Genomic DNA, 15,229 nt, shown 5'->3' on the forward strand with positions numbered 1-15,229 from the left:
AAAAACAAAAAAAAGTACAGTCTCTCAAATGTAAGTAAGTACAAAAGTAAAACGTGCTTTTTTTTAAATTTAGGCAATGGACGGGGGAATATAAAGCATTGCTTCTCCAAATCGGTTGCGTCAAAGTGTTCCCTGCTTCACGTGTTCCTACATGTAGCTGATGTCCTTGTGTTTTCTGCCTCAAACGTATTCAACCCAAAAGCTCAGTCATTTAAGAGCTCAGCTGCAAGGAATTTCTACTCTCTATTTTTTACGTTGTTTGATCGTCCGCAGAGGTTGAAATAAGTAACAAAAAGTCGTCCGAAAAATACTCAAGATACCTAAAAAAATTTCATCTTAAGTACAGTCACAAAGTATTTGTACTTGGTTACAATCATCATAAACTGCAGACCAGGAAATACATGTAGGACACATATACTGTACACCAGGGATGCCCAGCCAATCGAACGGGAGCCTGCGGACTGGTCCCAAGTCGATGTCAGACTTGAATGAAGAAGAGCACTGTAGAAAAAGATGGATGGATTTTCCTTATTGCGATAGTAGTTTCCAGTGGTGTAGAACTGCACTGGAATGGTAAAAATCCATCCATTTTCTACTGCTTATCCAGGTAATGTGGACTCCACTTGACTCGTCTCTGCCAAATTGCAAATTCCACAAGCCAATCTTGCCAAAAGCATAGAGACCAGTTGCAGAGTGATGACAGTAGACAGTAGGACCACTGCGTATTTATAAAGGTCGTTGACAGCAAGGCACAATGATGGACATGGAACGGACAGCCAGCTGCTCCCAAAGAGCTTTAGGGCATGTCCACAGTTTGCCAGTCAAAGAATGGAGTTGTGGGGAAAAAACAAAACAAAATAAAACAAGACTGTGGGTGAGACGTGGGTTACACCCTGGACTGATCACCAACCAATCGCACAAGAAGAAAATTGATGACTCGCATTTTTGCACAATTGATAGCTCTCAATTAAAATGTGTGGGTTTTTTTTGGAATGTGCGAGGAAGCCGGTTTACCTGGAGAAAACTCACACAAGCATACAAAACATACAAACTCCATATAGGAAGTTAAATAAATGAAGTTGGAAGTTCATTTAACACCACACAAAAATGTCCACACTCAAGAAAAGTGACATAGGTGGAGCTGCCAAATACTGAAAGCCGACATTGGCCAATCAGAGGTAAAGAGCCAAGATCAACAATATAATGAATGATCATTTTATGCTGTAAGTCAAACCTGTGGGAAACAATTTGCAAGCGTTTGCCATAATTTGCCCACCTTTCTCATGGTGCGCTTGACCAACTGTGCAACCATTTCTTCCTCCTCAAAGCAATAAATACAACAAGCACAGGAAAATATGTTGACACATTTTATTCCTAAAACAGAAGCCACAGCACCAACTGCTGGCATGGCATTCATATATATAATGATTTATATAGATTGCAGTTTGGTTTTTGTGTCTAAATGTGTGGTATAAAATACTATATACAACAATGTACCTCTTTATTAGAACACAGTGAAGTTCATTGCTGTACAATTCCTATGTAGCAACAGCTTTGCTGTAATTCATAATTCTCCACTTCTGTACATTGTGACAATACAAATAGTCTTTTTCTCCATTACAAAAAATAATACTCTGAAAGCAACCTACCGGGACTGTCTTTTGTTTGTTTTTTTCTGCAATAGTTTCTCAGTTCTTAAGTAAGATGATTACATATATCTTTAGACCAATTGCTTTAAAGCAAGAAGGTGATACAAGCCTTCTCCATTGATATATCTCTCTTTATATATACTTATAAAAGCGGTTAAGAAATAATACATTTAAAAACATACAATAAATAAGATCGATGCAGGCTATTCGTTTGGATTCAATTTCATTCAAACGAATTAAAAGGAATTTTAGGCTGCAAAGCCAAAAAATCCATTCTTTAAAAGTTATTTTCTCGATCAAGTACATCCCTTTATCTCTTTACACGTAGACATCTTTCCCAAATGCTGACTGGCCAGTGCGTGCGCTGCCATGTTTAGAAAAACAAAACAATACATGACAACCAATCTGTCGCTCTCTCACGTTCATTTTCTCTGATCTAACTCATCATTGTAACTTATTTCCTCATCTATTTGTGCATGTCTTTGCGCCAAGGGGACAACCATCAAAATCTATCTCGGAATGAGATCCAACGCTGTGCTCCGGTCGGTGTGGTGAAACCCCTTTAGAGTTATCGCTTTGGACTTCTCTTCTTGAAATGTCTCTCCTATGAGTGGCTACAACATGTTCGTCATGAAGTTGTACATCTGGTTCAGCACCACAAAGTGAATGGGCAGGCATGATCGTCGGTCCTGTGTCGCCGGGTCGCATGTCAGCCAAGAGAGGGCGTTGTACTGCTCCAGCACAAAGCTAACAGGGCACAGAATACAAATAGATATGGTGTCACACTCATATATTCTTTTCATTCAAGTTCTCAATGACTCATCATCGCAAAATGTGTATGAGGTGCGGTGCTCAATTCTTGTTTCACTGACATCATTTGAAATTCAAGAATCGGGACTTGGCAAAAGTAGCCTAGCCACAGGCTAAAGTGCGGTAAAAGCAGTGGTGATTCAACTCCTGTGACTAAATAGAAATATAAAAAGTATCAACTAACTATAAAGTGTACCTAATTACAAAAGTACAAAATTATTTTACACGTCATATTTTCTTTTTTTTAAAAGCAAGCTCTGCTTGGCTTGACTTTTATGCTATCGAAACAACTTTACTAATGTGAACGAAGTAGAATACACATTCTAAATTAGCCAATAACAACTGAAAAACCACACCTCAACTGTGGGTTTTTTTCTGTCGCAACATGACAAGATTTGCCCCAAATTACAATCTGTCCAAATAGTTAAGTTTGGTTGGTTTTGGCCACTTTCAATCTGACTACACGAGGATCCCCTTCTCCGATTGTTTGACAAGTCCGAGTTAAAATATTCCTCCATAAATTGGTACAGTTGCTAAAATCAGTGGAGACAAAAAAATTTCAAGGTCAGAAGCAGGTAGCTTTTTGGCATGCCATGAGGAAAAACTGCTTCAAATCTTTAGCCATTATCATCGGTGCTCCCTGGTTCAAATTCATCCAGCTCCATCTGATCTCAATCAATCAATATCTCAATTGCAATTGAATCTAACTCTATGAATGTCGTCTTTTCGTCTTATCATCCTCAGAGATTGAAAAAAAAACCTAACAAGCCTCTTTTGACAGAGACAAATTAATTATGAGGAAAATAAATACTCAACGTATAAACACAAAAATCAAGTTCAGCACAGAAAAAAAAAATGTTGCACGGTAGTTTCCACCAGTGCCAAGAATCCCACAGTGCAATTGGAGCAGTTATATGTTTGGTTGCTGTTTACCGTAGTACATCTGAGGTCTGATTGGAGTCAAGGGGGTGGGAGTGTCTGCTGTGCAGTAGCTCATCTGATTGCACTGAAGACACATGGAGGTGCAAAGAGGCCTGGGAGTGAGAGAGACAGAGTATGGGGGAGGACAGGGGGAGGGGGAAAGACCCGGTGTCATATATACGGTATACAATAAGGTCATCCACTCTCTTTGAAATAAAGGCATGATTCCACAAAAGAGCAAGGTCTTTTGTTACGTTTGCTGCAAATTAAAGACCATGCACTTTTGAATCATAAGTATGACAAAACTGGCATTTGAAATATGGCCGAAATATGTGCAAAATACAGCAAACATAAAAAAATAACCTAGTTCTTTTTTTTCCATTGCAAAAAAATTACTTTGCAAGAACGACACAAAACTGCTAAACAAGAAACCAAAAATTAGGTTCAAGAACTCATTTTGTACATTTCTTTTCCACAAAAATAAACTCACTTGCCCTGCATATCATTGCAAATCCACCAAAAAATATCAGGCCAACTCATGTGTAATAAGAACCAATCAGTGCCAATTGAGACAGTTCTGTCATCTAGGGGTTTGAAACCCATGCATTTGCATGTTTGTTGACTTTTTTTTTCTTCATATTTTGGATTTTTTATGAGCATTTTTTAAAGCATGTTTGCAAGGTTTGTTTAAAAAAAACTGAAACGAATACCGGTACCTTTCTGAGTCTATTAAAAATGAACATTACCTACATAAATGTGTCCGAATTTCTGACACATTTATTTTTTCAGATGGACCTTAAACAGCTGTAACCAGTCAGTACATTTCTAATAGGCTTATTATAATGCAAGCGGCTCACATTTTCCACCATTCCTTTCTGGGAAAACTAACAAAAAGGGATTATGTGTGGGTGAGCAGAGCCTCCATACCTTGAGGAAGAGTGGACACTGGTTCTGAGCCTGCGGACAGGCTGACCAGAACCAGTCGGGCAGTGGGCCAGCTTTGGCCGTGGACACAAAGTAGCCGAGAGCGAGGGGTTGCTGCAGGAGGTTTGGCACCTCCTCACGAGACTCCATGCGGTCTGCACTCTGGCCCTGGAAAAGGAGCATATTTCAAGTTAGTTTTATGGGTAACTTAAGATGATGTGCAGTGTGCAAATTGAAAGTTAACAAAATAAAATCGACTGTTAAAGGCGTCGGTCCTCGGTTTACAATGGTCCTGACATATTAAGATTCAAGGTGGGGCTGAACAACGAATCTACGGCATCATTCAAATTGACCTTGCAGTAGAGTGCAATTTTCAAATAGCAAAGTGTTTCATTTCGGTTGGTCACTAGGCTTCATCTATCTATACATAGATGTAATTGAGGTAATTAAGTAATTGATTGATTAATTGATTTGCTTATATAGTGCCTTGATAAGTTCAGTGCTGTAGAAAAAAAGCCCACTTGGTTACGTTTACCACTAGTAAGTTCAGTTACCGTCGTACTGTTTTGCATTTGGCTGTTTTGTACGCATGGCCTAGAAGTGTATATTTCATACTATTTGCTCTTTTTTTTTTTAACTAGCCAACGTCATTTGCTGAAAAATTAACCGTTTCACTCTTTCTGTGCTCATGCTAAAGCCTTGTGTAAAATAAAGTTCTTGGTTTGGCGCCGTCTTGTGGCATCTTGTTGCAATGGAACTAGGGTGAAGTGAGGGGAGGAGCTTCACTTGCATAAGCCATAGGAAAAAAAGTCGAAGAAAAATCGTGCTTTACTCCTACCCTGTGGCCCTTTTGATCCCTAAATACAGCACTTGTTATTTTTGACTTTACTACTCTGCTACCGTGATAAACAGCAAAATTTGATATGTTGCTGTCATAGGAACGTAACTCAGACATAAACCGAAGACCCTCTGTTCTAAAATTTAATACAGTGAGGAAGATCCGAGAATCTTACCTTACTGTCATCACCTCCATGGTGATAATGGGAACCTGGTGAATGTACTGGTGACGTGTTGGGTGAGATGTTGATGATGTCGGGATCCACCAACTCATTCTCTGGGTCCAGAAGAGCAAAGATGCCTCCGATATCGTCAGATCCATCTAAGTAGAAGAGTAGTAGAAGAAAAATTAGGTCCCGATACCTTTTTTTTTTCTCTGCTAGAATGTTACGTTCACAGAAGATGCTTGAAGGAGCAGCATGCAGTACGTATATTCGGATGAGAATGTCAATGAAAGGTGAACTGCAGAGAACAGCAACGTGCATCTGACCTGTGGTAGCATTAAGAATGTCGATATTGGTGTCGATGTTAGTGTAATTCGAGCTGGCCACTTGGACAAAGGCAGAGGTGGGGAAGACTAAGATGTGCGTGCAGGAGGTGTCCTGGGGCGTGTTCAGCTGGGGCGTCTGCATGTTCAGGGTGGTGCTGCGGCCAAACACTGAGCCTGTCGACACAGAGTCTAATGGGAGAGATAGAAAGAGAGTGATTCATAAACAGAGTGACAAGAGAATAAAACAATGTAAGAATGCTTTTTTAAATTCAATATCACACATATGTTGCTGCCCTATCATGTGTTTTAATATATACGTGTGTTTATACTGTGTGAGTACTGCTGTTGTGATACCTTCATTTCCCTTACGGGATTAAGAACAGGAAGTGGAAATAATTATATACAGTTAAAGTCTTGTCTGTCAATCTATCTTCACTATACAAATTCTGGAGCTGCAGATGTGAAAATGCGCCAACAGGCCAGTCCATTTGATATAGCTCTACTTTGTCAGCCTGCCAACTGTCAAGAATATAATGCTCTCCTTGGACTAACAATATTAGATGGATGGGCATTCATTTTGAAATGTGTGCAACACTGTGGTTGAAGTTTCCAGTATTGCACTTTGTGAGGAGCAAAATCTATTTATCATCTCTCCCGCCCCCCAAAAAAATAAAATAAAAATCATCTACCACATTGTCTACTAGAATGACAAAATGAAATACATTTTTTCTAATGCTGAACGATTGCAAAATAAAACTCAAGGTCGTTTATTGAATACCAAATCGGCATTTGGATTGGATTGGATAAACTTTATTGTCAAATGTACTGTATGTACATATGTATTTCATATGGAGAGCATTGATTTCCAGTGATTGGAGCTTGGTGTTGAACTTACATTTACATGTGTGTAGATTTGGACATGTGCCACCGACAGCTTTATTTTATCTTCAAGAGATTTGAACTCATTCAGTACCAGCCAATTCTGGACCAAGTCTGAAAAGACGTTTAAAAACGTCTTTGGGAGTGAATGAGTTAAGAAAGTAGGCATCTTCATTCCAACACTCAATCATACAATCCTGGTGTGGTGCACTGACAATCCCCCACTCACTGGTTTCCCAAAATAAACCTATTGATCGAGCTCCCCACCACACAGCATTTAGGTCAATGGGCATCTGAGAGGTAGTGCTTTATGAGCAAAAAAGTACACCATCTTCCCCGCCATCAATCTGCTCTGGACTAGGAGGTGACAAGCATTGTGATGTGCCTCTGCCATCCATCATGCCGTACCCACACAAGCAAATACGCAAAAACTCACAAGACATGGCTGTTGTCATGACTCGAATGAACAGGACACACTCAAACGGATACCGTCAGTGAATTCATAGTCTCCGTCTTGTGTGTTACCTGGCATGATGATGAAGGAACCCTGAGGTTCCATGGCAACTAAGCACACACTTAGGATGCAGGGAGTATCCGAGGAAGAGATGCCACACATTCGACACATTTCCTTCAGACGGCGACTCAGTGACTGAAGGTTTCTTCTACTCAGCAATATACTCCAGTCTGACATGTGACGAGAAGAGCACAATGCGTGTCAAATGAAGAAAAACCAACAGTCGAGAATTTTGCCCGGACATTGACAGTCACCTTTCAACTCGCCGTGTCCTATCCTGCCCAGCCGTCCAATTACCACTCTCCAGGGCACCGATGTCATCTGCACTAGTCCCAAGCACCAATCCCACAGCTTTTGCAAGCCAAGGCGTCGAACAGAGCCCTTTTTCCTCCTGGCTCTGAGCAATGCGGAAAAACATGCGTGCAGTCATTCTTCAGTGTTCATAAATGTGTCCGAGTTGAGTAGAAAAACAGCAGTTTTAGTCAAAACGCATACTTCTCATGAATATGAGCAGTGAGCACGACTGATGGTTATATGCTCTATGCCTCAGGAAAAAAGGCGAATTTGACAACTCTTTTGATGTAATTGATGGGCAAAGTCACAGTATTCATATAAAAGTAGCGATATGACAATTGGAAATAACAGAAGCAGGATGCGGGGATTCGGAAAGAAGATGGTTTTAAAACGACGGTGGTTCTACCTGTTGGGCACATCGATGTTGATGATGCAGGTCTCCAGGAGTTCCCCATACTGGTCAGTGCACGTGGCAAGGAGCCAGCGCTGGTCATGGGAGAGACAGTATCCCACAAACAGCACATTGTATTTCTGCGACGCCTCGCCGAATGCCTCCCCGAGCTCGGTCTGCTTGTCCTTAACAGGTGCAAGGATGAACGGAGGTGTGTACAGACGCACACACTCCGGTCTCTGCACAAAGGCAACACATTTTATCAGTGAACATGAGGATATTTTGCATGTGCTCAAATGGAAGCAGGACATCGAGACAAAATTAAGAACAAAAATGATCACACAATCGCACTTATGTCGCACTTTTTCAAGCAAGGCAACTGAAGCTTTGCAAGTGTATTCAAGGGAAAATGTAGCAGTGGCGAATTAGAGCCTGTATGAAAGCCCATTAGGGGTTCTTGTGAAGCTAGCCAGAAAATAGAAAGAAAACTTTGGAGTAGCAGAATGTTAGAAATTTGCTCTGCCTTGTTCCAACAAATAAAAATGATGTTGAGCGCAAAATCAACTTTTTTTGGACCAGGGACTGTACATGGCTTGGCTGAAAGGATCATTTTAGGTCAAGTCATGTCTCCAGAGAAATGGAAGGAACACGTTTGAAGAAGAAGCAGAACTAAAACAACTAATTAAAATAGTACAATTACATAAGAAAAAGAAACTGTTGAAAATATATTTATTTTACCTCTGAGCTTTTAAGTGCTGTGTCAATGGCTAAACCCGGGCCAAAGCCCGTTAGCGATTTGACATTGGTGGAAATGGGCAGAGGCCGCCTGCACTGAGCAAAGACGGAGAAGGCTAAAGATTTGAGGTGCTGAACGTAGATGTGGCGGTCTTCACTTCTCACAGGCTGAAGCAGATATTGGCAGGGCACAATCTGTAACAAGAAAAAAAAGGTATGATGTAAAAGGGCATAAAAACATCCATCCATCCATTTTCTAATCCACTTATCCTCACAAGGGTCGCACGATGATTGAAAGTTGACCCACCTGTACAAAAATGGAATTACGGATCGGTGCGGGAAGCAACTGAAGCATCTCAAGGTAGCAGCGTAACAAACCAAGCGTCCACACACTAGAGTGTGTTGGCACTGGGCCCGGGCTGCCTTCAGAATCCTCATAGCTGAAAGGGTCCACGATGTAAACAACAATGGCCGGTGGATAGGTGATGGCGTGGGAGTCGCCATTTGTGGGTACGCCAATCTTCTCACGTTCCAAAGTGCTGTGGGGGCACCGCACAAATCCATTTCATGACACAAGTCAGGTATTTTATTATTTCTGATCTTTAGAAGCGAACCGGTGACATATGATCAGCTTTTATATTTATATGCTGTTGTGGCATGCCATACCTTTCTGGGGGCTCTGTGGGGGTCTGGCTGTTTGAATTGTCGCCTGAGGTGCTAATATTCTGGGTTCCAGCCTGCGGTCCCACCTGGCCACTCTGGGGGCCACCCCCCTGGTTTTGGCTGCCTATGGTTCCAAAGGGGGTAAAGGAGCTTGCTTTGGCAGACGGCATCCCGCCGTTAGGCTGTCCGGATGATGTCACCAGACTGTTGGATGATACGGAGCTGCTGTTGCTGTTGGGGACCGAGGAGCTGTGCATTGCACCCTGCTGGCCAACTGAGCTGGAGGCGGATCCCGTCAGGGGCGTAGATAATGACTGGTTGGATAACGACGGGGGACTTGGTTGCATGAGGAGAGAACTATCCAATGGTTGTGATGCGAGGTATGGAGCTAAAAAGAACAAGATCGAAACATTACTGGGTGACAAATATTAAATTTGAGAGAATAAAAGCACCTCAACTGAACACTCAGCTTTCACATTTTTAAGACATATTTTCAATTCACCAAGGCTCTTTCGCTTGTCTTTTTGCAACGAAAAGAGAGTAGGGTCAAGAGTGGGAAAGAGTGAAGAGCAGACGAAGCCAAAAACTGAGCAACAGATGCAGATCATAAGGCTCCCCTTACCGAGGCTGTGGCGGCACACTTGTGCATAGAGTTTGAGCTTTGTGAAGGCGTCGTCGTTGCTGCTGGCAGCCTTGAGGAACCAATCGCTGACTGGCTGGTCCTCAAGGCTTTTAGCTCCACTGCCACCGACAAGGACTATTCCATCAGGGTAGCCTTTGGATATGGGCCGATGTTGGCCAAGTCGACACGACTGTAGAAAGGAAGCAAAAGATTTGTTTTAATTCACACCGCAGTGGGGATTCCATGTTACAGCAGCATTAGCAAGATTATGAAAATTTAAGTTTAAGTGACGCAAGTACTCGGAAATCATGCCAAATATGAACAGATAACCAATGTTGAAAACATTTCTGTACACATAATATAAATATTGCGCAATGATCAGTGTACAGATATTACCGTATTGGCCCGAATATAAGACGGCCCTGATTATAAGACGACCCCCTCTTTTTCAACACTCAAGTTTGAAAAAAGACTTTTTGAACACCAAATTAATTTTTAGACAGAAAATAATTACAGCACATCTGAAACAAGTGATTCTAACAATATATTTGAGAGAAAGAGCATGTAATTTTGCCTCATTCAAATCTTAATATCTGAACATTTAAATATGTAAACTAAAGGGCAATCACATTCGTAAATGAATGGCTTCTGGTTTTATGTTTATGTTTATGTTTTATGAAATGTTATGTCCTAATTGCCCCACGGGGATAAATAAAGTTTTCTGAATCTGATTCTGAAATGTAAATTACATCATAACTTCTCCTCAGCTGCCGGTTAACCTGGCCGATCTTCGACCCACTTTTCTCCAGATTGTCACTAAGTTTCATCATTTTCTGTTATCTCTTCTATTATTTTCTTCTCTTTTCCTTCTTACCGCTATTTTTATTTTTATTCTTCGTGGCAGGGGTTCACTTTGGCCTGGGGAGTCAAGTTCAGCATTCGCTTCATTGATATCTGGTGCCATCAGCGTCGTGAATGGGTATAATGTCCGGATATAAGATGACCCCCACTTTTTCAGTCTTTTTTCAATGCAAAAAACACCGTCTTATATTCGGGCCACTACGGTAATATTCTAAGTCGGACTGTCTTCGAGCGATCCGATGGGAGCCACATTAAATCATAAACCCTGATAGCAGTTAGAAGGAAGGATCATCATCCCGACTGTTCCTTCTGGCACCTGTGGGTACCACACCATGTTGCTCAAAAGCTAACCAGTGCTGTCATTGAGTGTGCAGCACGGTGTGACATGTGTTGGGTATGAGAGATGACAGCTTGGCTGCCATTCTTCAAACATGCAACACCTTCACTGTGTCCAGAAGCTGACCCAAGACAGCGCTGGCTCTCCTAAGTAGTTTGTTTATCCAGTGCCTATCCTGCAGTAAATTGCTGGCAGACAACTCCATAAAGGATGTACGATGCTATCAATGGGTCAAGGAAGATGCAAGTGATTTTCATAGGAAAAGGTATTATATTGTCTTTTTTGTGTGTTGATCAATAGTTAGTAGTAATATTCGAAGACTGATTCTGATAACAGTCAAATTATTGGCCTGCAGTAATCAGAATGAGAATACATTATTCATCTGTGGGGAAATTGACAGTGTAGACTTCAAATTTACCCCGAAAGTTGTCTGAAGAAAATTTTAATATTGAATGAATTTATTTTTACATCAATGGACTTTGATCTAAGTCTAGAATTTAACTACATCAATAATTACTGCAATGGTGCGATGTGCTGGAAAATACTGAACGGCGGCCCGTTCTTCATCAGGACAAGATCTTGGTGGCAAATAACATGACAAAAATACAAGTTGTAGCATTTCATTCGATTAGTGATGAATGTAAATTAGGGTGTGACATTCTGGGAACGCGGCAGTATATATTTTACAGCCGTACGACAGCTAAACCAGTGAAGGAACACGTAAATAAACATTAGACCAGTGCAAACACGAAAGCATTTCATCTTTCTATACCTCATAGACAGCTGTGAGGTCCCTGAAGAGGCTCTTTGCACCGCTGAGCAGAGCCTCATTGTCTGGACACACCACCAAATACCCAACGTCCCGCTGGGCGCCAAAGGGATCCAGCAAGAGCTTCTCCCAGTAGGGTAAACCAAAGGGAGACAGCACCACAAAGTCATACTCGTAACCCACTAGGAAGGTGGGGATGGGCAGTGGCTCAGGGGACTCATCTGTACCTGTGAGAATGAAACAGAAGAGGAGAGCGGATCACACAAAGAGGGGAAAAAACATGACTCAAACGTGTGAAAATGGAGTTGATTTCCCTCTTTTTAAATCCCTGGTCATTTCTTCTTATTTATGTCACTCGATGGCGTGACGTGTGCACACTCGTCTCATCTCTAAGGCAATTTGCATTAAGTCTTCCACTACAAGAAAGTGACACTGAGGTGATTTTTATTGATTTTTAAGACCACCTCTACCGTGCAGTATAGTACCACAGTACTCTACAATAGTCGTAATGTGTATTAATGATAGGTGGGTGAGGAGGAATCTTAGATTTTGGAGTAATTGAAGGTTTTTTGGCTCCGGGACTGAGTGCTTCCCCTGCTCTCATTTGGTGGTTTTGCATAACATTATCAAGTTATGTTGACATTTCTTTTTTACATAAATTGAACATGTGACAATCACAGCACGTCGCTTTAAATAATTGGCACTCGCTAAAATTTGAGTTGGCTTTCAAAATAATAGACCGAGTCAAACCTCTGCATACTGTTTCCAGGTAATCACTAACTCATCACCACATTGACCGATTTACCGTATGAGCCCCGTCCAGCCATTTTGTGAAACTGCTGCCAGGTGAGTGGGCCCTGAACACCCCAGGAACGCACAGTCCTTTTCTTCTGGATGGCATCTTGGAGCACAGGCTGTAGAGACATCAATACTCGAAGCACGTCCTGAGAGCACAGCGCACTCACGTCCACTGCTGGAGAACGGAGGAATAAAGGCAATACGATTAAAAGGCAGGACAATTCTTCAATTAAACAGAATATTAAGAATGCAATGCTATTGAATAATCGAGCAAACCATTTGCAATGATGTCTTACCGCTTTGTTTGGACCAGTGGTGTAGACAAGTGCTTTTGACCAGAGCCTCGTCCACCTTTCCACCTGACATGTTGTCCATAAACTGCCTGCCGTGCTCCAGGGCCATGTAGCAGTCGCTGTGAAAATCCCTCTCCTCCACCCTAACACAGGGTGGCACATGGCCGCCCTTCGCTCCACGTGTCGCTCCGTCATCCGGGCCTGAAATCGGCGAAAAGGGGTTGGTACACTGGTCCTGCATTAGCAGAATCAGTTCATCCGGGAGACGGTCTCCCCTCCCAACGCCGGTTCTATCCAGCGAGGAGAGCCGTAGCTCCTCAAAGCGCCTTTCTGCCTCGCGGCTGACATCCGAGCCACGGCCGATGATATCCAGCTCGTCCTCTAGGAAGAGGCCCGAGCCGTTGCCGTACCGCCTGTTGACCACAGCACTGAAACCACAGCTGCAGGCTTCCTGGGCCTCACTGATGGGGTCGCTGAGGTACACGCCCACGTCGGCTCCTTTGATGTTCATGTTACAAACGCAGATGCAGCAGCTGTCAAAGTTACAGTCCTTGAAGAGGTTCATGACTGACTCGGAGAGAATGAGGGTGACGTAGAGACTGTGAGCCTCTGGGACAGGAGCGACGGTGGCTGGCTCCACTGAGTTGAGCGGTCGACAGGTAGAGGGGGTGGAGGCTGGCGAGTACAGGTCTGAGTTCTCGTACTTGAGTGAGCCCTGGACGCTGGCGGGACCTCGAGGTGTGCGTGGAGTGCGCGGCGTACGTGGGGTAGGCGCTGAAAAACGTGGCGTGGCGGGGGAAGGCAGGATGCCAGTGCCGCTGTTACTTGGTGGAGCGCTGTTGGACATGAAGGGCGTGTGAGTTTGCGGGGTGTAGCTCTGGTTGTAGTCCTGGTCCAGAGTACTGCCCACACTTGGGATATTACTGGGAGAAGAGAGACAAAAGAACACATAAAAAAAAAAAATGACAGCAATTGAAAGTTGAAACACACTTTGCTTTTAAGAAAGGGGAAGATTTAAAAGTATTATACACATTATATTTGAGTGGACACTTAAATATTTGCGGTTCAGCACATGCCGATTCGCACATCCATGGATGTTTTTCAATATTTTATTGATTGAATGTTGGGAAGAATTTTTGGGGGTTAAAAAAACGCTCCCACCAATGCATTTAAAGGGGCATCAATTATATATTTGTGGATAGGTGCGGTCCCTATTCTAACTATATACAGCGCAGAACACAATTATTTACCCACCTGTCATAAATACACCACCGGGCATCATGAAGTGCTTGAGCGCAAACTCATATCGAGTCATCTTTCTTTGCAAATTCGAGCTATTTAATATATATATATAATATGTTTTATGTGCAAGAATGACAGTAAACAGAATGACATCTTGATCAAATCTCAGCTGAGGACCTCCTGAGTGAAGTTTGCATGCTCTCCTCTTTCTCCGGATACTCCCGCTTCCTCCCACATTCCAAAGACACGCATGTCGATTTGAAAAATAGTCGCAAAAGAGATGGGAAAAATCCAAGTCGCCCAATCACAAAGCTGGCAACACTGATTGCAGTGATTTTGTCAACAAGCTCATTGTCACTGGCGCTATTAGTGGACGTCAGCAAACTCTGAACCACCCCCCCCCCCCAAAAAATATGTTCTACGAGAGATGTTCTACTGTAAAAACATTTCCTCAAGCGCCCCTCTGAGGTAAGGCTTATTTTTAGGCTGGCGACCAACTGTGAGGACGCAGTTGGAGAGTGAGGGAGCTCATTGTTTCCCCCCCAGCTGCATGTAAGCAACAACACCTGGCAGCGGCCCATTGCAAAGAAGTCCCCGCATGAATGCAGACAGGGCACGTTCCTGAACGGGACATGATCTCAAAGGCGGCAGCGACACATTGTTACAAGATTGTTAAGTATGATTATTTGGATGTTGGCCAAGTTGTTTTTAGTGCAGACACTTTTCCCTCCCAGCACAGCCCAGCCCATTTCGGGGCTAGCGACACATCATGTTTCAACATCACACAATGAACTAATTTGCGTAAGGATGTGTTGTCCGGTGGCACAAGAATTTTATTTACTGCCATACTTCCTTTTTTTGTTTGTTTGAAGGGTTTCACATTCACTGCAGAGAAGTGTTTTACATCCAAATATTTAATTATGACTTTACTATTAACCTGGTTTAGCGATTAGACTATGGCACGCATAACTGACCATTGATAAACAAGTAGCAGTCGTTTTATGGTTCTCTTTTTGCAATCAGTCCTATTCCGTGACTCTCAATTTTTGCGCCCTGTTCATAAATAGCAACACGATCCATACTTAAACCAAGCCACAATCGTTGAATAATGTTTGTTCAAAACAAGCCGGTTGTAAGATCAGTGCTTTGGGTAATCTCATTCAGGTAAATACAAATTAGTGTTTTGTTTATGAGTCAGCA

The 15,229-nt window shown here is 42.5% G+C and overlaps 1 protein-coding gene across 1 annotated transcript in view; it reads right to left on the minus strand.

The window, feature by feature from the left end:
- Nucleotides 1-1,354: 1,354 nt before the first annotated feature.
- med13a (mediator complex subunit 13a) overlaps nucleotides 1,355-15,229 on the minus strand; it is an 83,067-nt gene continuing 69,192 nt past the window's right edge. Inside the window, exons 17-31 of the mRNA XM_086130800.1 lie at nucleotides 12,791-13,710; nucleotides 12,502-12,669; nucleotides 11,700-11,923; nucleotides 9,730-9,919; nucleotides 9,111-9,495; nucleotides 8,752-8,983; nucleotides 8,448-8,639; nucleotides 7,725-7,948; nucleotides 7,279-7,421; nucleotides 7,036-7,194; nucleotides 5,632-5,820; nucleotides 5,318-5,463; nucleotides 4,308-4,472; nucleotides 3,393-3,493; nucleotides 1,355-2,396 (exon numbers count right to left, since the gene is read on the minus strand). Of these exons, the coding sequence (XP_085986926.1) occupies nucleotides 2,264-2,396; nucleotides 3,393-3,493; nucleotides 4,308-4,472; nucleotides 5,318-5,463; nucleotides 5,632-5,820; nucleotides 7,036-7,194; nucleotides 7,279-7,421; nucleotides 7,725-7,948; nucleotides 8,448-8,639; nucleotides 8,752-8,983; nucleotides 9,111-9,495; nucleotides 9,730-9,919; nucleotides 11,700-11,923; nucleotides 12,502-12,669; nucleotides 12,791-13,710 (3,571 nt within the window). The 3' untranslated portion in view covers nucleotides 1,355-2,263. The remainder of the gene's footprint in view (nucleotides 2,397-3,392; nucleotides 3,494-4,307; nucleotides 4,473-5,317; nucleotides 5,464-5,631; nucleotides 5,821-7,035; nucleotides 7,195-7,278; nucleotides 7,422-7,724; nucleotides 7,949-8,447; nucleotides 8,640-8,751; nucleotides 8,984-9,110; nucleotides 9,496-9,729; nucleotides 9,920-11,699; nucleotides 11,924-12,501; nucleotides 12,670-12,790; nucleotides 13,711-15,229) is intronic.

Source organism: Hippocampus guttulatus, chromosome 15 (genome assembly GCF_054856545.1).
Source record: "Hippocampus guttulatus isolate MCC_2025c chromosome 15, RoL_Hgut_1.0, whole genome shotgun sequence".
Classification (NCBI taxonomy): Eukaryota; Metazoa; Chordata; class Actinopteri; order Syngnathiformes; family Syngnathidae; genus Hippocampus; species Hippocampus guttulatus.